General features: G+C 38.9%; 1 protein-coding gene across 18 annotated transcripts in view; it reads right to left on the minus strand.

Annotated features, from left to right (window-relative positions):
* The window catches only part of dlg1 (MAGUK family member discs large 1), a 539,916-nt gene that overhangs the window by 210,189 nt on the left and 303,792 nt on the right, over nucleotides 1-25,935 (minus strand). For 16 of the 18 annotated variants that reach the window (XM_069122833.1, XM_069122830.1, XM_069122828.1 and 13 more), the window contains 2 exons: nucleotides 13,098-13,193; nucleotides 6,145-6,318 (listed from right to left, as the gene is read on the minus strand). In XM_069122833.1, the coding sequence (XP_068978934.1) occupies nucleotides 6,145-6,318; nucleotides 13,098-13,193 (270 nt within the window). Of the gene's footprint in view, nucleotides 1-6,144; nucleotides 6,319-8,561; nucleotides 8,766-13,097; nucleotides 13,194-25,935 lie in introns of those variants that run through there. The other 2 variants (XM_069122834.1, XM_069122822.1) reach the window with 2 other exon arrangements.

Here is a 25,935-nt window from a genome sequence, read left to right on the forward strand (position 1 = left end):
AAAACTATTGTATATATGAATACGAAATTATACTAATCTACATTGCCCATGCAATTTCTTGCATGAAATGCAATTCCACATAACCAACTATTTTTATTTTTTCGTACATAAGCCAAATGAGGCGGCTTATAATACAGAAGCTCGCAAAAAATTAAAAGCGAAAGATTAACTACATACTTTCAACATGAACGATATAAATTGCTACCTTCCTAAAACTAGCTTACGTGAACGTCAGTTAAAATGACGAAACGATGTACGAAACAAAGGTTCTACGAATATTTATCGTTGATATGGTTATGGTATTATGGTTGAAGCACGGTAATGTCGAGTATACGTCGAGAATCATAGAAGTCACACGAAAGAGGCGATTTTTGACGGGGATTAAAAGTTTCTTGCGTGATGTTACAAGGGAAGGGGCAACGTTCGTTGCAAGAAAGGGACTCATGAGAAACGCTCACGATAGCTCCTTACCAGTCACGCCAGAAAGTCACTCGTTAAATACAAAATAATACGACGAACACGGGTTCGAACGCATTCGTATCATGATATCGAACTGGTACACCGGGACTTGGTTTCCTGGTTCTTCGAGCACGAATACGCGTGTCTCGAACCAGCTGATTGCAGAGCGTCACGAAGTCTCGATTGATTCTTATGCACCACGAGAGTGGAGAATAGCTTCGACCTTACCTGCTGCGGCTAGAATAAACGTTTTTAGAAGTGTTTCCACCAAGCGTGCATATATATTTAGTAAATTAAAATTTGTTTGATGGAAACACTATATTGTATATATAAATATATAGAACTCGATGTGTTCGTTCGTTCTATTTATATATCGTTGTTTAAAAATTTTCCTTACGTTTTGTTGTTCTAAGTAACAATTTTTGATAAACAGGGAATGATGAAAATCTTAATGTAAACATGTTTTCTCGTTAACAGTCGTGGTAGAATAATTGATTTTCAAATCGAACATATATCTTACATCAGTCTTTAATATCTTACTGTTCATTGTTATTCTTCTATTTTAATATTTTATAATACACCATCTATCATTATATTACTACAAAAATTGTATTAAATTGAAAACTATTTCTTCTCATCATATCGTTCTGTTTCTAATGTGTCTGTTTAAATCATTTTGCATATTTCATGAAACTAATTCAAACACATTTGCGCGTCAACCAGGCGTTCATGCAGAGGGATAAAACACGACTTCGGAGACCCACCAAATCTCGGGTTGATCTACAATGTATATAGGCGAAACCGAAGCTTTAAAAGGTACTCACGGCTTGTACACAGTCGTGTCTGCGTTGCAGACTTTATCTATGAAGCCGACACGCGGCCATTGCCGAGGGTAATTCGTGAACCGGGCGAATCGTGATTAGATTACAAGCTAAAACGTCGCGAGCCATGCTTGTCAATTAAATCCCGGTACTCTGCCAGAGCTCTGCAATAAAATGATATGCATCGAGTGCCATATCCTACGATTGAATCGAGACACGCTCTTTGATAATAGAATATTATATCTGCAAAACCTTCCACTAGAAATAACAACGATTCTTAGCATGATAATTTCGATAAATTTTTTTTTGTCCAATTTTACATTAAACATTAATTTTAATTAAGTTAACATTAGTGGTATCAAAAAGTTCTTTGTCTTTGCAATTGGTACCTATACACGTATATACAAGTATCAAAGTCAGATTGATATTAGATTAATATTATATATACCTATTTGTTTAATCATTTATATGTCAGCATATCTATACACATTGCAAATCGATAGTTCTGCATACGATATGATGAACACCTAGTATTAATTCTACAATTTTTATATAATTTATTTATATTATTTATTTGTAACTCGGCACTAACTGTTCTTCACATTCTAATATTTACAAAAAGATATCTTTCCACTGAAAAGAGAATAATCCCACGTTCACACTGTAAGCAATAAAAAAAGGAAGAAAGAAATGATGAAAGCAACATTTTAAAATCTCTCACAATAACAATCGCATGGTTTTATCGTCGAATATCCCTAAAAGCTGCAGCGTCATCGACGATTAGAAGAAAATGTGTCGGGGTTTCCGTGATTTCTTCCACGCATTTCGTAGAAACAATTCACTGGAAATAGTGGACATAAAGGACCGATACGCATCAGATGCATTAACGAGCGAGCCACGTTCAATGATCGCATCTCGCATCTACGTACATTATCCTCCGGCACGCATTAAGCCACGGTTACATGTACGAACGCGCAATTTATACACGGGACCTGGCTACGTGTAGGTGTCATATCGTCAGTGACAGAGACCGAGCATGACGCGTGTGCTCAGCGCGTGTAATAAGCGGAATAAAAGAGAACTTGAACGTGTAGGAAGTGCATAATGCCCGGTGGAATGCGGCATTTTACACGAACAGCGAAACACGCGCGACGCTCCGTGGAGTGGACGCGGTACGCTTTGAATTTTTAGAGGCATTTTGTGGTCGACTGTGCCAGTTTTTAGAAACTATGGATATAGCGAGCATTGCAAAGGGGTATGATGTGGTTTTGTGATTTATTTTTTAGGCGATCTCTCTTTTTGCTTTTTTAATTGTTCTGAACTTTTAAATGGTTTTTTCGTAGTCTTTTTAAATATAGAAATACAGTGGCTCATGAAAATATTTGCACACTTGGTATAGAATGTTTGCATAAATGTATTATGTGCGTTGTACGAAACGTTTTAAAATCCCAGTAGTAACTATGTAATGTAATAAGATACATTGTCACGAATACATTTGCAAAGTTTGAAAGCAATTTGGTAATGTATACAAAAGTCACAAGATATCTACTGGAAACATATATTTAACAAAAAATTATGCCTACAGTATTAGCATACGTTAATATATTGAAAAAATACATTCATGAAAATTTGAGAACGTCGCATAACCAATTATAACGTAACCCATATAAACGAAAACAGAAATGACTCTTTCGATTAATATAATTGTATTATAGAAATACGAACACTTCTTTTAGCAAATGATTACTTAATATTTATGCATGTATTTACATATACATCTTTCACAGTGAAAGAATTAAATTACGTAATCGAGATACGTTATAATCGAATTTACCATAAAACGAATAAATACGCGAGCATAGTGACCAACTGGAATTTCATACTAGAGCAGTGTGCATTTTGCAGTGAGCTTCCGAATTATGCATGAGTAGCGAGTATCGAACCGGGATGGCTGTATTGCATTCGCCGCTTCGCGGTGTATATATATATATTAGCAGTACGTATTACATGTGTGGAGAAATCAACCGAGCAAAGGACGTAGTAAACGCTGAGTTGTCATCAGATACACGATACGGTTTATCAGCAGCCGATTAAACGACCCAAGTCGATACCGTGCGTCGTAGTAGAGTTGGCATCGCATGTCGAGAATCGACCTGTTCAATTATAATATTTTATAAACGGAACCAGGCTACCCGAACGCATGTGATCGCGTGCAATTCAGCTAATTGCACGCCGATAACGAAGAAGGTTTATCGTTAATTAAACGTTGCCCGTTCGTTTCATTTATACCTTGACTTTTGCATAACTTGCCGCCGATCTATTCTCATTCGAATGCCGCGTAGTACGAAACAGAATGCGAACGCGATCGAATCTCGTGTCATTTAACAGTACAGAAAGTAAAAAGTGCAGAAGGAGGGGACGAAGAAAAAATATCGAACAAAGTGATGCCGCGCGGAGAGAGATTCAACGGAGGAATATTTCGCTGGTGAAAATAATGTCCTTCGGAGCGTTCTCGCGCACTCACAAAAGAATCGCATAGAACGAGATACTGTAGGAAATAAAATAGTACTAGACCGTATCTAGGTCACCTTAAAGGGCACACGCCTAGCCGAATTACCAGCGAGAGATGGAGAAAGGTGCTTTGTGTCTGTGCAATTGGACCGAATAAGCCCTACCACCTGAATCTTCCTAAGTTCGTTCCATTAATTCTGCCTCGGGAGCATCGTTTCGATCTTCGAACTTAGGGGATTTCAGACGGTTGACGAAGTTGGCCCACGTTCCCCGAACCGAAATGCTCTTCGATCCTGTTATTAGAGCTATTATTGTTTGGTATAAGACGTGAGTCGAATACGTTGTATCATCGGTCATGCTTGTTCTATCTGTTCGATTATTTAAGAGGAATAAAATCAGAGATTATGTTCAATTTAATTGGGTTTCTTTGGGTTCCACAACGATCATAACATTGTTCAGTCGTAGTTGTTGCAACTTCGAACGGTTGAAAGCCGATACGACATGGAAAGATACGAAACGTCACAATAAATCACCGGAGAAAATCGAGGAAGAAAAGGAGAAACTGGCCAGAAGGAAGATATGTTCGCGTCATGACAGGGAAATTATTGCATTTATGGTTGAAAACATATCGTCGCTGGTAATTCCATTCGGTGAATGGAATTGGAATACCAATGAGAGACAGCGTGCATCGAGGATGATAACCTGCTCCGTTTTATAAGTAATCTTCGAAATCAACGTAGCGTGGCAAATAACTATATATCTATAGTCTTTTGTACATTCATGATATTCTAAAATTCAAAACCAATATCGAATTAACAGGTTGATTTCAACTGAGATATCATCCCGTTTACGCAAATTCTTATTGAGAGCAATTTAAAACGAATACATTTATACGAAAATAATGATATGACTGTTTAATAATTTGATTTATAAAATAATCAGAAATGAACGAGTTCACATATTCTATATCATTTCTAAAATTAACATCGCTATGAGCTCAGGGGAAATTCTATACGTCGAAATAATCTGCGTTCGCTTTCGCTATCATTTAACGCAAATCGATAATTCGATTTATCAAAGCAAATCATGCGAATATTTCTCTACGATACGATAACCGCGTGGACCTATCGCGATTCGTTTCAACGATCAGAGTGATCCTATTCATGAATCATTTTCTGATCTTCTCTATCTTAATTATAGATTCACACACACCAATGAACTGCGATCTAACTAAAACATTATCTTTACAAGTGTTCTATTATACGGTCCTATACAATTCACTTCAAACAATCACGTAAAAATATTTTGCATATTAAAAGAGATGTGAAAGATATAAAAAAGAACGCGAAGAGGAAATACTAAACGTCACCGAGACGGATCGATACATGCAATTCGTGTCATCCAGCGATAAATAAAAAGCATTTATCCGCGAGGAGACACTCGTTCTGTCATTGATCACTCGTGACGAAAAAGACCATTACGTTCCCGCTATTCACGGCAAGTCGGCCGTGTCGGAAGAGAAGATCAATAATGTGTTTCAATTTGTCACGCCGATTCAAAGGTGTCCCTCGCGTCTCATTAACGCCGGAGATATTCTCTTTCCGGCCAAATCGTCGTCATTCACACCCCCGCGGAGACGCACTCGCGACACACTTCAGCACTTGATCGAACTTCCGGAGAACCGATCACATCCAGCCCAGAGTCGACGAGCCACGAAGTTACGGTCGGACTGGTTCGTGCACGTGTATCTCCGAATATCCGTACGATAACGTAGATTGCTACATTGCCAGTTATATGACGAGGGCACCATCGGACGAATATTCGCGGAAACTGATAAGTCTGTACGCGCTACCTTTCGTGGGGTGATAACATTAATTTGAGGGTGGAAAATAGATTATCTTTGGAACGGACTTTTACGTTTGGATAGATATAAAAAAATTGGAGATCGTATAAATATTTGATAAACGTTAAGTGAGAATATTTTCTATAATCTGAAATATTTAGCGTTCGATAGATATATGTAATTTGCAGTAATTAAAGAATTTTATCGATTGAGAACGGTCGGTAAGCCATTGACTAAGAACAGGGTATTAGGATAGACGTGACATGTGGGTAAGCATAATATAGAGTAGCTCGTTACCGACGTTTTGTATCGATTTCGGGAATATTTACACGAAATTCTAGCAGATGGCGAACCTTCGAGGTCTTTTCTGAGCATGCGTCGAGACGCGTATGCGGGAATATCTAATTTGATAAACCGCTTACATGTAAGCTGCTCTTCCATCATTTTACGGAACATTTACAATTTAATAGGCAGACATTTGCGATGCAACGAGAAACTATTAAATATTACCTTGTTCAGGGCCTCGTGGCTAGTTAGGATGTGCTGGCTACCATCAGGATGTAGGATACGATCGACCGAATTCGGTCTAGGAACTCCGTCTAGTTGTCCTGTCTCTTTCAGCTGGGGTGGCGAAGGCGGTGGTGGCAGCTGCTCGTCCACTCCTCCACCAGTGTAACGGGTCTTCTGTAACCCCAGAGAATTTCAACATTTAACGATTTCAATCATTAATAATTTCTCACATTCGTAACATTTTTAAGAATAAACACCATCATTCTCCGCATTAGCCATTTCTAAATACTGACGTGCAGGCGATCGAGAATCGTTTGAATGAATTTACTGCGTCGCAGCCTCCTCGATTTATGTTTAATATTCGATTGCCCGCGATCCGATTCTACGTTTGGTTGTTGTTGGTGTCGTGTTATCTTCAACAGGCACATGTTGCTTGGCCTAACTTTTGGAACATTTAGAAAAATCATTTTGAACTCAGTAGATCGTAACAAATCGAAGAAAAGAGAAAGAAGGGATTGCGCGTCGGTGGTGAGCACGGTTTCGACTGACGAGGTTGCTTGCATCGGGTTTCGATATCGGTGACGCTTCTACTGTGCTAATCCTCCGGAATCCGGGATTTTGTTTCATTATCGTGGCTGCGCGGGGCTTCCGGATACGATGGCCTGTCGAGTGGCCAACCACGGTATCAATGATCGAACGTTTATTGAAACCTTTTCGTTTAAAATAACTCACATCTTGACAGCCACGTGAATAAATGCTAGTGTGAATGTCATCTATGAGATTCGATATCACTGAAGCCATTTTAACCGTACGTTTGTTGGGTTATAGTGGAAACGCTAGGGGAAATACTACTAATAATGACATAGGTTGGAATTGGAGACTCAAAATGGTCAAATCTCAAATTTTAATGCCGAATTAATTCACAAAAATAAGATTGAATAATTCGACGAGATTGTGTGATATCTTAATATGCGGATGGAATTGTAACAGCAAGTTCGCCCCAATTGAAACTGATATATTCCGGGAATGTAACTCGTGGAAACTTTATTTTTGTTACATTTATTCTTTTTTAAGGGTACTGGTATTGCTGGCATTTCATCTCATTTTTTTTATATTTCCACACTGTTTGTTTTATTCCTCTAAATCTGTTTCCTTTTATAGTAGTAAGGTAGTATCCTTTTATATTTTGGTACTAATTTTTCATTACTAGAATTTTATTTCAATGTTCTGCGTTATTTTTTATTTTGGGAAAACCCTGTAATTCAGAGAAATGATAGGCGTTTTTCTCGTTGTTAGAATCTCCCTTAGAATCCGTGAAAGGGAAGAGCACCCCAAGAAACGTCTACGATCACGCACTTACTCGCTAACGATTTTGAAGAAAGTGGCCATTAGTGACCACTGACTGGCCACAGGATATTCCGTTCGTTTCAAGCACGCGACCAGAAGGTAGTTAGATCACCTTGGGTCAATTTCCGATACTTGGTACTCGTAAAAAAAAAAACGGAGGTTTAGGAAATGGATACGAAGTCCCGTGAAAAAATGCAGAATGGTGTCTGCCCCTTTCGCAGCCCGAGGAATGATGCTTAACATAGAAAATCACCCATCATTGACTACATGCTTTACTATGTTTACGCTCCGATTCGACCACTCTTTGGTACATAATTTCACTTTATCTTTTGAATATTAAAAAAATAATCATAATAGACGAATTAATACATAATTATTAAATTTGAGAAACCAATTGGAAGATCTAAAAACACCATGACTATGCATGAAGTTTACTTTTTCCTTCGTTCAATTTCTATGGATTTGACTGCTGCAATCCATCCCTTAACGATCCATTTAATGCTCTAATTTAGAATTACGGTACAACGTGGTGTCCATATATTACATGCAACGATGTGTCATTTCCGCTAACCACGGACCACGAATTTTTCTCTGACGAGGCAACTGTATTAATTCTTGGATCAAAAATAGGACGAATAAAATAGATCGATGCCGTTTCCGACTCAATCCACCGAGCGGTCAATTTTTCAACGTTTAAATGCTACCGTGATGATAAATGAACTCTATACTTGCCCGCGTACGGGAACACGGGAATGGACTCGTATAAATAAACAGCGGCTTCCTGCTTTTCGAACAAATTCAGCTGAAAGCTCGTCGTGAAACTTCGAAGCATATTAAACCATTAAACATTGAAACGCGCGAGTGATACAATTACGTTTAAAAACATGGAGGATCTCCTGCGCTGACCTTTTCCGTTTCAATGAATTATTCTCTATCACGAGTTGTGGTTACGTTTCAATAGTTATGAATCGATCGCATGGATCGGTTGTTAATTCGCGTAAATTCATAAATTCATAAACGCTAACGAGGAGGGGGCAGGGGATACAAATCTAATTTTTATCGAGACTTACTTGATTCCAGCAGCATCCGTAAAAATTGCTGGATCGTTTTGAGGCATGCGTAACAACATTACGATTAAAACGTTCACCAGAGTGACATGTTCTCTTTGTCCTTCGTTTGCGTACCTTAATAGGAACACCGTAAACATAGTCGCTGAAACGACGTCGTGAATGACGCACGATAGACACCCAATCGATCATTGTATCGCCGTGTTTGATTCCGTTCACCGTTATTCGAGTTTAGTTTTCACTAGCGTTTAGATACAAGTTTGTTGCGATCGTGAAATCCTTTTCTCCTATAATTCCTCTAACTTTTTTATCATTTCTATAGTGTTGTATTTTTTCATTTCACTTTCGTTTAAATTTATTTGGAAGTCTATTTGTGATAATCAGTTTGTGTTAATTCTTTTCATTCTTGTCAAAATTTGAACTTGCGTAGAAGATTTACGTCCCAATTTTTCTTTCCACATATTATATTATTTACACGTTCCTATATATAGCACGACGCAAATTCAATTACGTCTACCAAACTTCGTTATATCGTTTTTTCAAGGAATCATCATCAGTTACAGCGAATGTTCAAGTTATTTCAATTAATTTTTTTAACAAGATATATATATATGGATTGCGTTTTTCACTGCAGCGCAATACACTTTCTCCAAAACAATCGACGTTTCGTAGAACTTGTGATAAAACAGACGAAAATGTCAGGGAGGAGTCTTTCCCTTCATCCAACAAATTTCCACGACAAATATTCGCGTTCAACTATCTCTTTAAAACACTCAGCCGCGGAAGGTTCGTTCCACCAGTGGTAGAACAAACGAAGATAAGGGAATCGAATCGAAAGGAATTCCGATCAACGTCCGCAGGAAGTTGAGGAAAGCTTCGAGAGATAGATAGCAAAGTAGTTCCCGTAAGAAGGTTCGCATTGAAGAATGAGTAGTGGCTGCAGTTTCTTCGACGATTTTGCGACTGGTACGCGAGCAGATAAAGAAGTTGCGCCAAGTGAAAAATGAAATTTAAAGGCGACCAGGAATCCAATCGGGATCGTTGAAAGCTTTCGTTAATACAAGAAAAATGTTTCGTGTATCTCTCTTTTGACAAAAAACTACCGAACAATTTACACGTAGAATCGTATCGGTTCGAGATAAAAATCTGTCGTTCTCTGCTCGTTTGGAATTATTTCTAGCGCTAACAGAAGACAATGTTTGGTTCTGCGGGATCTCTTGTTTAATGGAGGTTCATGCACGTGTCATTGGCTCGGAAGAAGAAAATCTTCAAAGCGACTAAAACGTTTATGCATTTCCAAAAATATCAAACAGCATCGTTAAACTGTTTACGAGAGAATCACGGAGCACGGGGCAAAATGGCAGTAACTGCAAACGCATCACGTGTATTCTGACGCTATTATTCGGTCCGTTTGTTCCTATTTTCGTAGCGGATCTTTCTCCTATTCGCACAGAAGTCGAGAATATAAAGAAGTTTATGTTTGGAAAAATTCATGTGTTAAATATTTGGCCGTGTTTTTCTTTGCAGTCCGAGGCTTCCTAGGGGACTAGAGGAAATAATGATTCGTCAAAAGAAGAACGCCTGGCACCGCACGTGTACTTTGGTCAGCCAGCTTATTTTCCTTAGGCCGCAGTTTTACAAAACTATACCTCAGGTGCCCATTTTACTTCAACCTCCTTAAACAACTGATTTCATGTCACGAGTCTTCCAAAAAAAAAACACAAGTATTTGGTAAAGTTGGCTATTCGTGTGAATTAATGGATCCCGTTTTCCGCTCTTAGCATTAAAGTCCACGTGTCCTCTATTCTCATCGATCCGTCTCGATTTTGACGAAACACAATAATTCTCGTTCATCGAGAAGTGAACCTTCAGAATGGTGTACACTTCGATTGTCGGGCAACGTAATAATTCAGAAGAGACTTCGTTTAGTAGTGCTTCGCCTAAAGGCTACTACTGTTCGTCAGACAGAGGATTCATTTCACGAAAGTACATACGAAAACAACACGCCATTCTTACTGGATTCACTTTGTTATCGTAGATGCACGACTATAGGAAAACACCATAGAAGAAAGCTCGGAAGCCACTTGTGATAAATTGGTATTCAACGAAACAGTGTAAACGCATCATTCGATGCGTGGTGTATGTATCTCGAAGGGATAGACGTCAGTGTCGGTACTGGCGTTGATGCGTTTCGACGTTGGTGGCCGTCACGTTCCGGTGCTCCTACCAAAGCGTCGTGGTCTAATTCCGACACGGTTCTTTTCGTCGAACTCACGCTACAGTGTACGAACACGATCTTACCAGCGTGTTCGAATGATGTTCAACGATCGTGCTTACGCGCAGTTCCGTGTCTGTGAGCGTGATAAAGGCGGGCATTAATCTCATTTTCCATACGAATTGGCTTACCCCCGAGCAAGAAGCGGCTCGGTTTCCGTATTCCACACCGAACAACTCGACGGCGAGTAGTTTGATATGGTTTCGCGATTGATCGAGGGGGAAATGCGAAATCCTCGATGTTGTAAATATTCCCGGACAATGGAGACGTGAGACGCGCCAGAGCACGGAGATCGATGCCCGACGAGATTGTCTTCGCTTGGAGATTTCTGGGAAAATTTACGTACTGGCCTGATTAAGCAGACGCTTAATTAAAGTTTGCGCGGTTAAAACCGGAAGAACCGGGCGAAATGCGAAAACCGGTTCAATGGTACAGAAGCGCGCGACGTTATATCGACGGTTATTTATAATCTGTGCACCTGAAACGTCGCTATTATTTCATTAACGGTCTTGCTCGAATGTAATTTCGAGACGAACGTTCCGGACGTAAGGTATAATTATCGTCGACGGACTCGCTCCGTCCTGGCTTCCGCTGCAGTCTGCGCAGAGTTAATGGTTAAACGTGAAAGCAATGTCAAATTTATCGCTTCGGTTACAGTTTCGTTTAAATGAAGTTAATTAACTTGAGAATCTAGTTAAACAAAGGTAAATAAGAATTCTCCATTAAAAATAATATTGAAAAGATAATTAGCTTTGTGATTATAATATGGTGGTTGCAAACGGTATTAGTACGCTCTTGCATTTATTTCAGCATCTACATATTACAATTAATTAAATTCAAGTACATCTGTTATTAAGAGCATTTTCGTATGATTATAAAAATGTGGTGTTATGAAAACGAAATATAGAATCCGATAGAGAGGCGTTTAATTGAAAAATAAGAATGTGTGCAAATACTTTTTGTAGTCAATGTAAAAGAGGTGATAGTCGAAGCAATAGTCGTAATGAGAACTAACGAGTTTCACGCTGCCAGTACGGATTAAACAACTAACGACTGCATGATTGCATTTTACCAGGTTAATCAGGTCGATTAAATCAAATGGGACACATTATACGCAGTTTCCACACTTTATTTGCAAATACGGAAGCCGCGTAACAGCATTGATAATGCAGTCACGCTGATTTCTGGCATAATTTACAAATGGTCTCACCACAGGCGAGCCTGTCGGTGTTCCCGTTTTATCGTTGACTTTGTGACGAGCTGGCACCCGTTAATCGGCGAAATGGCGTGTAAAACTGAATCGAATTTCAATTGTGAAATTCCACACATGGAACAGCTAAAACTAGATGAAATTATCTCTAGTGTCGTTTCACAACTGACTTCGGCCACACCATCCATGCATCTTTCTCTGCGCATTCCGTTGTTTGGAAAAGAGAAAATTGCATTTTCGGTCTCCTACTTTTGCAAGTGAATTCCATTTTGCAAATGGCCGTACAGTGAAATCTATTCAACGATATTTCTAAAACACTGCACAATTTTTGAGGCAAGATAAGCAGAAAGATGGCAGGGATCGTGACCTGTGTCTCAAGTATAATGCATCTCCCCTTTTTTCCGCTTTGATCGTCAAGGAAATGAGAAAACGGAAAGGGACAACAAGAAGGTCGGAACCTGGAAAATTATAGTTCGTCCTTGATGCAAAATAGATTAATTTCTGTTTCTGTCGTGCCTCGAAGAAATACCCTTTTATGAACACTGCCGGAAGAAGCGTGCAATAACGTGGCTGAGAGACTCCATTTATCTTAAGAGGAACACTTCTGTTAATTATCTTTTCGTTAATGTAGAGGTTTTAAATATTTTTAAATAACAAGAAATGGAAGGGTGGATTAGTAAAAAGATATCTGTGGTTGCTAATTGATCGACGAGTGTCTGTAGCTGAAGTCACAAAGAAATTATATGGGAGAAACGCGCCGGTAAAGTAGAAAACTTTGAGTAAAAGATTGCAGGAACCTGACAGATTTCCTTATAGCCAACCGAGTATTGAAAATTCAATCCAGCTGATTAAATTATGTTTCTTTGCAATTAAAACATATTAAGTATCTTCAATGTTCAAATTCGTTGCTCGTTTAGGTAAGGATATTACCGATACGCTTGTTAAATGTTATTGTTAGTACACTTAAGTTTAAACGATATTACCGTTTAGCATAATTAAGAACAACGGAGACCGAAATTAACTCTCACACGACATTATTTACAGACTTACGAACCTGAGTTTCGTCTACGTAGACTGGAGCCTCTGGACTGGCCGACGTGCGGCCATAAATGTTCGACAGAGTCTGGTTCACCGGGAAGTCTGGACCACCCTGCAATAACCATATAATCTAAAAACATCTTTACATGTCCTGTCAACGAGAAAACGATACGTACTTCCGGTAAACTCTGTGTTTTTTTAATAAAAAACATTGCTGTTAAGTATCGTGCTATATATATTTATAACGAAATATCGTGTAGTCGTTCAAAATGTGTAATTAACATAATCGATATTCCCATCCAACTGCTGTCATCGCCCTGATAATAGATTAAACATGCATAACATAATAGACTTTGACGAGCCTCGTTATTTCATAGTTTAGAGGTCGTTCGACCGCCTACATTTATTGGTTCGATGCTTTTACGGTTCAGTTAATGCAATTGCAACTTCGAAACAACGCAAAACTCAATCTATCCTGGTACAGCAGATCCTCCTTCGAATTACAGAATTCTCTATCTTCTACCCTACCCAAACCATTTAATCAAAGAATTCGCGATAAATCATTGGACGTCGCGATGTTCGCTGATGAATCCGGAGCGCACAGCGAGAAAACAAGTCTACGATTTAATTTCCGAATCAATTAGCTATTAAGCCTTAACTCGATCCCTGGTCGCAATTTAAACTTCTCTATCTAGCTCCTTGTTTTCCCTATCTTTGTCGTGTTCCAGCTGAGCGTCGTTTAACGCTCGTTCGATCTCTAGGCCAGGAAGTGTACAGCCAGGGTGGTGGCGAGGCCTGAAAAGCGCGCAAATAAATAGAGCCGGTGAGACGCAAAGTCAATTATCGTTCAGCGGGAGCTGATGGAAGTTCCGTCAGCGCGCGTACTGCGACCGCGTTAAACGAGCCAAACGGAATTATTCATGACGAACTTTCGATGCGCAGGTGTGTTTAACATCCCGCGCTACTTTTCCTCGATCTGCCCATCCCTGTCGTGCTTTACTCTTTATTAAATATGCACTACTACCCCTATCGTCCTCGTTCGCGGCAGTTTGTTCCGTCGAAAAAAAAATGTCGGCACCTTCGTCACCTCGCTGCTCGCGCGTCACCAAAGAACGTGTCAAGAATTTTTCTCCTTCCTCTCGCCTCTTTCTTCCTATCGGCATTCACCTGACTCGCTCTCCTTTTCTACTATCGTACTTTCCTTCGTCGCAATAAATTTCACAATTTCCTTCCTTTTTGCATATCCGATGTATTTCTTTCGTTCCATTCGACGCTGCTTAACCCATCGTGAGTTTTATCGGAAACGAAACTCCGTTAAACAGAGGAGACCGTGTGTAAACCGAGAGAGGGATTTTCGCTGCTGTGCTGAACGATAAGAAGGGATTGTCTGAAAAATAAAGGGAAGATAGATCGATCCATCCATGGTGAACGGAAATGTAAACGAAAGACCACTTTCTGCCCCGGATGTCGGCCGAGAAAAACGTCAAACCCTGGGACGAGAATACACGGCTACGTGTTTGACAAGCGGCTGGCCCGGTTTAGAGTACGTCGCCGTGCTCGTAGACGTAGTGTGCGAAAGAGACGATGCTGCGATTCTTCCTGTCTGTTTCGTTTGGATTCAAGCGCAGATATGGACGGCTGATATATTTGATTTACGCTTACCCACACGTAGAAATTAAAAGAAAATACGAAGCAAATATCCCGAAATGAGTTCTGCGTTTCTATAACGGTCAATATCTATCACGTTTACTAGATATTATATCGATTTTGTATCTAGTGATTGGAATTGAAATTATGAATGGAAAATTCGAGTTAGGTAAACATTCGTTCCAATTGGTTACTAAATAGAAGATTGAATTATTATTTCAATTACAAAGTGCAATTTGAATGTTTTTATAAAATTGCTGAAACAGTTACTTTCAGTAACAAAATTGTGTAGAATTGTTAGCGAAATAGAATTACATTTTCTCTGACAATACTGAGTGTTTCAAAAAGAGGGTTTCTTTATAAACTTCTAGTAATTATCAACAAGAGTGAGGCATATTTAATTGGCATACTTCGTACAATGAATCTTTTCGATGAAACACAACTCCTTTTAGAGCATTGTGTATTAATAAACTAAACCTATATCAATGTACAGTGGCTTAGGAAAATATTTATATCTTCACCATACAAACCTTTTATGAACATGTTACGTGTGATCATGCGAAATCGTCTGAAATTTCAGTAGCACTATAATGAGACACGAGTATCGTGATTACGTTAAGCAAGTTTGAAACAAACGTGAATGTGCATTTAGAAGTTAATCACGTATATTGTATATAATCACGATCGAGTCGAGTTTCATTACAGCGCTATTAAAATTTCAAAATGTTTCAAAACTCTTACGACGTATAATATAGCCCCAAAAGATTTCTACAAGTGTTCGCATACTTTCGTGAGCAACTGTATTGCTGACATACTTTTTAAGAAGCTATGACTATTAATCAAAAAAATTGTTCGTTCTACGCAACAACGACGTATGAAATTAACTGGATAGATTAACTCAGCCTGCGATTAAATTCATCCGCGTATGTGGAAGTAGAAGGATCTGTTCGAGGACACTTTGAATCTCGATCAAAGTTTCCAAGTCATGGAGGGGGAAAGTATTGTTTTCAGGTTGGAGCGCAGCTCTAAATTTATCTTGGCGAAAGTTTCCTGGCCGACGGTGGTGCCTTCATTTCGATGCATTCGAAGAGTTCCCCGGTCTCGAGATTTCAAACAGAAGCGCGCGTACGTTTGCCGAAGACTCGAGACTCGGTCTCATCTTCGGATAAACGAACTCGACGCACAAGTGCCTTTTCAATCTGTCTTCCTCTGGCCGGCTGTATACGAAGTCACGCGTGCTTTTCTTCAAGAGCGGGGTACGGAACCACTCCGGAGATTTCCGGAAACAATCAACGAAATAGTGTCAGAGAACAACAAGGATCCTTTCACGACATGAAAAAGTCGCACCCATTCAACAATAGAACCAATGTCTAATCGAATAGAGGGCAAATATTAGGAATATCGGTTGCACCGTGATGGATTTAAACCAAAAGGTTTCGAAAATAGTTGTAGTTTCGAATTAATGATGAATATTAATAAAAAATAATAATTGTGTTTTAATTACAACTTCTGTATTTAACTCGTTCCAACTGCATACCTAGTGCGTTCCTACTAACAGTAATCTTAAACTCCATTTGCGATGGTCTGTTGTACCAAATAGCACTTTGCCTAATTTCAGAATAACACATTCTAAAAGCAGTAGTTACATAGAACTTGTTACATCCTATCTATTGTTCAATATGTACCACTAAAACTTAATGCAGTTTCTCGATAAAGCTATATCGAATTCGTTTAGGACGAAATTAAACGAATCATCATGATTATATAGTTTAGGCATTAGGAATTACAAATTGACCTCTATATACGTTGTAGAATTTCAATACTGTTTGAACTTGTTCGACGTATGCCCGCTGGCACCGTGTTCGCGTCTGATGACAGTTTGACCGTAACTACTGGCAGCTGGCGTTTGCCTAGTCACCTCAGTTTAACCACAAAACGTCAGTATCCGGTGGTTAGCGCCGCATCTTGGTGCTTATACGGGAGTTTAATAGGCGCGACGGTTCCGTAGCAGTTGGATATTCTCGATAATTCCCGGTTCTCGATGATACCTCTCTCCGATCGTTGCTACCCTTGTTGGAAATTCGAGGAGCCATCGAAGAGCTTGCGAGTTTCCGCGTAAGTGAACGTGGCCGGAAACGTCGAACATTTCGAAACGTGCAAAGGATGGATCGATCCGCTATATTATCCGTGTATCGGATTGTTTCCGCCAAAAGTTCGATTCTACGTTACGAGAATTCGGATCGAAATTCCGCGTACGAGCTGCGTTATCGATCGTTTTGGATAGTTACAAAATATCTCTGAAACCGGAGAATTTCCGAACTTCCAATTACTTAATAGTTCGGCATCGTGTACAGTTACATTTTTCATCGACGTGCAATGCGCTCGCGAAACCTTATTTCGAGACAAGAAAAGCATATATATGTTACGTACAGAAGGGAAACAGGAAATTGGTATTTTGACATCGAACCACTCAATCGATGGAAATGGAATTTTAGAGATGCGAACCAGACGATCGCGAAACGATGCTCAAACTGTTAGAATGGGGCGAGTCAGTCTTTGGATAATGATTCTACAAATTCTATTGTAATAGTTAGATTACTAGAGTTGTCGGTTATGTTAAATTGAATGCACGCTCTTTTCTTCTACTTGCGATGTTCTACTGTTGCCTTGCTTGTTTCGTATATGAGATGCCTCTGTAATCGTGGTACAATCGCAAAACGAGATTCCTTATGGAAAAATAAGTCAAAAGTATGCAGTATGCTTTGATGCTACTGCTTTGATATCTATTGATGTAGTCATACATGCTGTACAGAAATTCTTTGAATTGTAAGCTGCAAAAGTTTTCCACTAAAGCTCTACTTCAATCCTCGAAAGATATCAACTCTGGTTCTTTACCAATTTTACTATTGCACTTTATTTCTTTCACCAACCTATACATATATATTTGACGAATCCTAAAATCATTTCCTTTAAAGAAGGGAAGTTTCATATACAAAATCTGTATTATACACCTCTGATTTACTGTTCATGGAGAATCACTTTTCCTAATTTTTGCACACTTGCGGAGACAGATTGCATTATATCCTGTTCCTTCGTGTCTCTCGTTAATGTATCTCTTTGTACGTGTCGCTAAAAGTTGCCGCTCGATAACAATCAATTGAAAGCCGATCGTCGAAACTCGTTCGTCGACGCAACAAAAGTCGGGGCGTAATAAAATCTCTCGCCTTGTGAATCTGGCGAAGCTGGTGAAAAGACGTTCCATCGATTCCGAGACGATGATCGAATACGCGCATTCCGCGATGGCGCAGAGCAATTTTCCTCTTTGATGGCAAACCTTCTGCTCCACCTCGTCATCCGTCCTATTCCCCTGTCCTTGCGTCGTTCGAGCTGGCGCGATCGTAGACGCTGCGAAGCATCAGATCTTCTCGAACAGATGAAAACGGATACTTCCAGTTCGCGCATTGCAGCTTCGTGGCACGTACTTCTTTTCCTGCCTGCAATGACTATATACATGTATCCAGTTCGATAACTCGAAATCTTCGCCCCAACTCGAGAGTTTCGCACTTGATTATTTTAGCTTGGCGTTGTGTCTACTATCGTATACAAAGATGATTAATGCCTCTGAAATGATTATTCAGCATTAATTTTTTTTAGATAAGGTTGCTTCTTACGATTAGAAATTTTGATAGGAATATTTTGAAAAGATTATAATATAAACGTGAAATGTTTAATTGAGAGGAAAAAGGATTCAGGAGTTAGGAATTTTATGCTTTTAGAGTTTATCGTTTGTTCCGTGTACCTCGGTTGTTTAATTTTCGTTGATTGAAGCAAACGAACAGGATTTACTCTGGCGTAATTGATTTTTGTGCTAGCTAGTATCAGCCAATTGAAACGTTGGTTACAAATTGAAGGAACCGATAACGCAGGTTCAACTATTGGCAAATTACATTTACTGAGTCTGCGATTGCCGCTCGGCCAACAACCAATTCTATGAGATCTATTATATCGACGTATAATTAATGCTTCGGTACAGTTGCCGGTAATATTCATTGATAGCGAGTAATTTCAATAATGAAAATTATGATGTTCTGGGTCAAACTTCTGATATAAGAGTAAAATGTAATTATATTAAAAGCTTCTCTATGTACTGCACTAAAGATACCTTTATTATATCCTTCAACAGATTCCATTTTCTAATTTTCATAAATATCTTTTCTTGCATATGCCAACGAATTGTTGTATTGTTCAAAGTGATCAGCATTGAAATCTTGTCTAATTTAAAAGTTTACACATGCTTTGCCATTTACTAAAGCTTCCCATATTCGACAAATCGTTGGCAATTTCGACAATCTTTACTCGCGGAATTTTAAAAAATTCCCGAAAATATGTTTTTGAATCATGCTCAAATCGTGTATTCCATCTGACGGGATTTCCAGAACTTTTTGTTTTCAATAAGACTTCCGCAAAGATTTTCGAAGGGCACGCTCGTTGTTACCGTGAGAATAAAATAAGGGGTTTACTTCTTCTATATTATTTGATCTAGAGCAGCGGGACCGAATTGGAAAGGTTTCGAAGGCGGATTCGGTTCTTTTATAACGGCCCAGTACCTTTATGCGCCTTTATGCGTTGCAAAAGACCATATATATCCTTAATACTCCTTTTTTCGAAGCGGTTTTCAGCCATCTGAAAATGAGATTCCTTTGTATCGGTCTTTTTATACCGATAATTTTCCGACTCTCGGTTTGTCCGCCCACAAGCTCGCATTCAGAAATCTTATGGCGTTTCGTTATCGCGCAAATTGCGTATTTTCCGCCTATGCTATCAAAAACTTTGAAAAAGCCCCGACTCGACTAATTCGAATATAATATAAAACGTACTTTATTAGAAATTTTTTACCCTAAGATCTTACAGAGCGTATTTTGTGAATTTCATTAATACAAACTCTTGTTCATAGGTACTAGTATTAATTTACACTGTTGCTCATAAACCATACTCGAAAACAAATCATAAACTATTATCATAAATAAAATTTCAATAATCATAGGAAGACTGCGAATATTTATGCAGATTCTTATAAAGTGGGGTATATATTCATAGATCAGTAATTCCTTAAGCAATAAACTTTGTCAGTAATTGCATGTTTCGCATTTGATTTTCGATAATCCACTCGTGATGGTTCGAATATCAACTTAGAAATAGGGGATAAAAATATATTAGTCCAAAATTAAGTTGCAAGTAACAATTAAAAGGGGAAATCCGGAAGTACTACTTATTTTCAGCAGGTAAAGCTATCTCTTAAAACGGAGCATTTTCGGTACAAGCTCTAATGTTAATGGACACCCTATTCATCCCTGTTCGGATCGTAACTTGCGTATCGAACAGGGACACCCTTCGTAAGCGTGGCGCGTCGATAATCCCGGTACCGGTGCACCATGTGCTTTATAGCGTGGCGAAGCAGAGCAGAGACACCCTGCCCGAAACTAATTTCACCGGATAGCTACGGGGATCATTCGACGCCACCAAGAACGTAACACTTTTATCGCGAGATGAAAGAACGTTCTCGTGAAGCCGATGGAACGAAATACCGTCTCGCGGGGACAGGGTTTCACGGGTCAAGAGTTTCAAACGTCGACGTTGCGTCCTCCTAGTTCTCCGACCTCTCGACGTTCTTCAGAAAAGGTGTCATGTTCGTACAAGAATTCGTGCTTTCGAGTCAAGCGAATTTTTGTTTTCCCGCCTCATCGACCTTTAATGTATCGTTGTAAAGTTTCCTCATATCTCCCTTCATAGTTTCCTCGATTATTCAAGAACCGAGGAATTCTCGTATCGAGATTACGCATTTTCCAAAACGTATCGCAGCAAAGACTACGTAATTACCGCGGTTCGATCCAATTTTCGTTTGTACAAAAGCGTGTACTAAGCCAAGGCTAATTACACGAAGGCGCTAGGAAAGTAATATCACGAGAAGGGTGGAAGGTCGGAACGAGACGCACTCTATCGCTCCTGTTAGTTATTACCACGACTTAAGAGATAGCATGCGTGTACGTGTACAGAGGCAAACATACATAGACTTGCAACGTCTGTCCGCTATGCACGGTAAAATAACGACCTCATTATCAACTACCAGCTGGTTGTCCTACGCTGCTATTAGTTCTTGGATATTTATTCATGCTTTTATTAAGCTCACCATTCGGTAACTTCAAGCTTATTCGCCTGTTGCAAATTTTCAAGGTCCATTCTTCCTCTTGTTATCCTATTATTATTAAACATGTCAGGTATTATCGTTCCGTCGCTGTTCACTTCTTGTTCGCTGTTTAGCCTTTATAGTTTATGAATTGAAGCAAAGTGTGCTTCTCGGTGTAACAGGATATAAGGTATTAGTGTTCGATATCGAATCGATGAGTAGAATGCCGAGACTTTTATGGAGAAAAGTTAATTAGAGATGGATGACTATCTCCGACGGAACGGGTAATGAATTTCACGAACGTCGGTTTCCATAACAGCCGGAGCATCGATCTAAATTACGATTGTCGGTCAACTAATTGTAAGCTTCCTCCGCAATCCCACGAAATTACGAGTCGATGTAATCTTCCCTGATTGCCGATGCGAATTAAGGTTTCTATTTAGAATTGACGTTGATTCCGCCGCGATTCAAGGGATCATTGAATCTTTAAAATAATTTTAATAAGATCGTCGAATTCCATTATTCGAAGATGATCGTCATTTGAAACGATATCGTTAAAAACTTAGACTTTTGTTCAACCATTACGTTCCTCTATGAATCATAGTCTTATATAGTTTATTGTGCAACCGTTAGGAAAAACCATCAAGCAGACGTTAAAACGAACCACATCCTGAATCCTGATTGATCATTGTTCAGTGATCGACTTCGTTTCTACGAGGATCGTAATACACTCTGGTAACCGAGGAATAGAGTAAGGAAACTCAAAATGAAATGGGGCAGGACAACTTTATGATTCCATCAGTCGAAGCCAAGAAGCTAGTTACAAACCGGTGATTCGACCGTCATAAATTCTATCCAAACTTACCGTTATCAAAGTAAAAGAGATATTCAATCTTGTCAAAACTAGATTTGCCTATTTTAATTATCAATATCATTCGATGAAAGATTTCAATAACTTAGCACTAATTACTGCAAATTAATAAAATTATTGAAATGCATATAATAGTGTGCAAAATTCTTAGATTATCTTTCAGCCCGAAATACTTTGACACGTATCCTTATTTTTCAATGAAGTCCATTTTCATTAGAGTCAATATTTCAATTTCATAGCAGCAAATTTCTGTAGTCATATGAAGATATTACTAAATGATACGAATATACTTCGATCTAATTAATTAATATGTAAATGCTACAATAAACACAACTATGTACTAATAATAGCTTCGGTAGCCGCTATAAATGATCTGTATGTAGCAAAATAAAATAAAAAAAGTGACATTTATAACATCATTTCCTCTATTCCTCGATTTATGACATTGTTTAGCATACCTAGACAAGTGTAGCAATTTGCCAAAATATTCATTAACTTCAAATGATAAATATATGACCTTCTCTAACAAATAATCGTTTGTTCTCTCTATAGCAAGAGTTTCTCCAGGGATCTCGTAGACTAAGGACTTTTTGCGAAGTGAGAAAAGATGGTCAAAGATCCTAGGTTAACGGCCGAATTTAAAATTCAGAATAACGCAGGTGACCATGTTCGAGAGCTCGTGAATAACCAACGTAACGATCACAATATATATTCTTCCGAAATGGCAACGGAACAGGACAGGTTTATGGGTTCATCGATCGGCTGTGACGCCGTGCTGTGCCAGGGCCAGCGATATAGGCTCGAGATTGAGGCCAGCAGCCCCCGGAACAAACGCCGCGCAATATAACGTTAGAGGCGAAGTCGTTGTCACGGCGTTCGCAGAACAAGCGTATACAGGCACGACTGGTACTCTTAGCCGATGCTTGCCCTTTGTAAGCCGATGAAAGGAAGTCACGCACCGGCGCGTGACCGGATATAGTGAACAGGTCACGATGGTTCTGAATACTCCCTATCCTATTTCCTGTCTACCCCTTCGCTTTTTTTTTTGCCCCTTTATCTTCGGCTTTTCTGCTCTTTTTCTACAGTTACCTCTAACTTAAAGTATGCAAGATACTTTTTCAGATAGAAGGATGAATTTTGGGTGCACTGTTTGTGCTAGTAAAATGTATATTTTGTTTCTCTAAACGGTAACTTCTTCCCTTAACGGTAAATTTTAGTGTCCGTCTTTGAACGCAAAATTGTTAATTAAGGCCACGTGGTCCTAAGGGAGATTGTTCCCTGATGGAGACGTTAAGCTTCCCTGCAGTTTCTATTAGTATGCTCGTACGTGCAATGTGTTTTGGTTGCTCGATAGTGCAGCAAGTTGCTATGTCGATGACGAATATGGTCCAAAATTCTGGGACCTAGAATATCTGCAGTTGATAATTTGATAAAACATTATAATACTTATTTATAATTCAATTCTAATAGTTACTTGAAGAAGCGACGATAGATTTGTAGAAATGCAATGTTACGTCTATATCTGCCGTCGTATTACAAGGATACAGAATGATCTCTTATCTTCAGTGAGAATTAAAGTACATCTTGAAATCTTAACTATCTTAGCATTTCGGAGACACCTTGTGTATTTATTTTCTCTTTTATCTCCTCTTTTCTTTCTCCCCCAACTGTTCCTTTTTCTTTCCCCCGCTTGTTTATCCGTCGCACTTCTACACTTCTCATCGAGCCCGCTTCTTTCTGAATTTCTTTGCTTCTGTTTCTTTATTTAACTACTTCTCATTGTCCAGCTCCTCGCGCCATTCTGTCCCTTTGTTTTCCTTTATCTCTGCCGGTCCTTCTCTTTTTATCCGCTCTCTTTTCCGACCCGCCCTTCCCGTGAACTCTGGCCCTACTTCGAATTCCCTTGATGTACCGTGGTGTTCGATCTCAAAGAACCATGAAACATTCTACCCTTGCCAGCATCTCGTAAAGGTGTTCGTCTCCTTTCAGTGTGTGAAGCTAGACTTCTACAAGGTTGGGAAGCTCGCGTCTATGACAATAAACTTCGCAGAAGTTTGTGAAAGCAATCCAGTTGCTGCGCCAGCATTCTCTACGTAGCGGTTATGCCAGTTTCCTTAGAGCTACGATTCGAACGTAACATTGATATATGTTGTACATACGTGTTTTTAAAATCCCTCTTTACACATCAAAAGTTACCACGATATCGATCTTTAGCTTAGAGAGCGTTGATTGATTTTCCAGATGTTTCAGCTAGACAGGCTCGTACATTAAACGAGAAAACTGTTTCGTGCAAGTCACAGTGAAATTCGTTATCTGTCGATACTTCTCACGCCGCACCGATGGCCTGTCGCTCGAAAAAACGTACACTTGTAAATTTCACCGAGCAATCGGTCCGGTTCGCTATTTCCAACGTGGAGCGTGTTTCGAATATTGTACGTATTGTTTAAATGATATTCTACCTTTTTTACAAGATGAGCTTTCACGATAGATGTAAGAAGAATTTTACCTTCGGTTTGCAACACGCGAAGTATATTCTACTGTGGATCCAAATTTCATGGAATTCATGGATTCATCGAGGGATCCGTGCGACTGTGCACGGACGCAACGTTGTCTGGGCGCAGTTGCTGATGTAACACAACGCGCACTTCAAAACGAAATCGATGAACGAGCATCGAAACAACTCCGGGTTGGATTAAACCACGCATATCTGGCATCCATTGCAGGTTGCTGCACTGCCAAATATTTCTGTCGGCAACGAGCATGGGAAGACACTGAAATATGACCGTGCGACCGCGCTATTGGATTGTAAAATCTGGATATTTCATAGCGGAATAAATGACCTGGCTACAGGTATTTCAGATATATTTTATTGCAAAAAAGAAGAAAATCTCGAGAGCTCGGGCAATAGTAGTATGAAATATTTCTTTTTTAGGTGAACGTTTAATAGTTGTCACGAGACGTGACTATGGGTTGAATAGGTGTTGAGAGTTATGATAGTCAAGACCAAAGATTTTAACCATTCGGAACATTGAGGTACTTCTTTTACCACCTTGTTTCCTCTTCCACTTCAATTATATGTGTTTGACAGAGATGTCATAAAAAATCTTTGACTCTGTCAAATTCACGGCTGTAGAAATTGAACGAGACTATGTTGCAGTGTGTATTTTTGCATAAAGATTGTTACGATTGTTGAAAATGACAACGTGAGTTCATAGTCGCCATCCATATGCAGATGCGTTAGTTATAAGAAATAGTAACTAGAAGATAAGCCTAGTTACAATCGATAGATTTAATCGATAGGCTTAAGATGCGTTTTTGTTTTTATCCTTAGTTTTTGTAAGCGCGTGCAATAAAGGTTTTTTTGGCTCAGAACGGTGTGATGGATTTATCCATTCAATAAAATAATAACTATTGTAATCCTACCTCTGGGCATAGAAATAACAACAACGATCTATATGCGATTTATTATTAATTAATCAAGATACAAATATTTCGTTGGAAATGATATATAAATCACTGTGTGAACAATTAAATAACGAAAATAAGTAAACTACTACAAAATTCTCCGTCGATGAATGCGTAGAACACTTACAATGTTCATTACATTACATAGTGATATTACGTAATATGTTCGAGATATAGAAATTTCTTACATTCGTAGAAATATATAGAAATGTTATAACACATAACATATGTATAACACAAGTTTCTATTCGTATAATGAACATGTGCAGATTTAACGTGTAATATTAAGTAACATAGGGGAAAATAATATATCAATTAATCCTGGTGGACAAGTTGTACAATGCTTGTCCAAAAGTATTTATAAAAATGCTTCGGTTTTCACAGTTTTTAAACTATATGTATCGAGATAGCAAGTTCTATAATGGAACAAAAGGAAATTTAATTGAGTTTTAAAAGTTTTATCTATCCAATACGTTGCAATTTTTCATTGTATTACTCGACTAACAATACACAGTGATTATTTGATGCTCTTTGAATCGAATTGCTTCAGAGTTCACGAGTTGTTGGAACTTACTTTGAAACATGGGAACGTGCTTCGTTTAGCACATTGCGATGTTCTCAAAACTCAGTCGTCTATTGTATTCCACGAGTTAGTCGATCGAACGAAGCTTGGAATTTAAAAAATAT

Source organism: Bombus flavifrons, chromosome 11, assembly GCF_040668555.2.
Source record: "Bombus flavifrons isolate JBK064 chromosome 11, iyBomFlav1_principal, whole genome shotgun sequence".
Lineage (NCBI taxonomy): Eukaryota > Metazoa > Arthropoda > Insecta > Hymenoptera > Apidae > Bombus > Bombus flavifrons.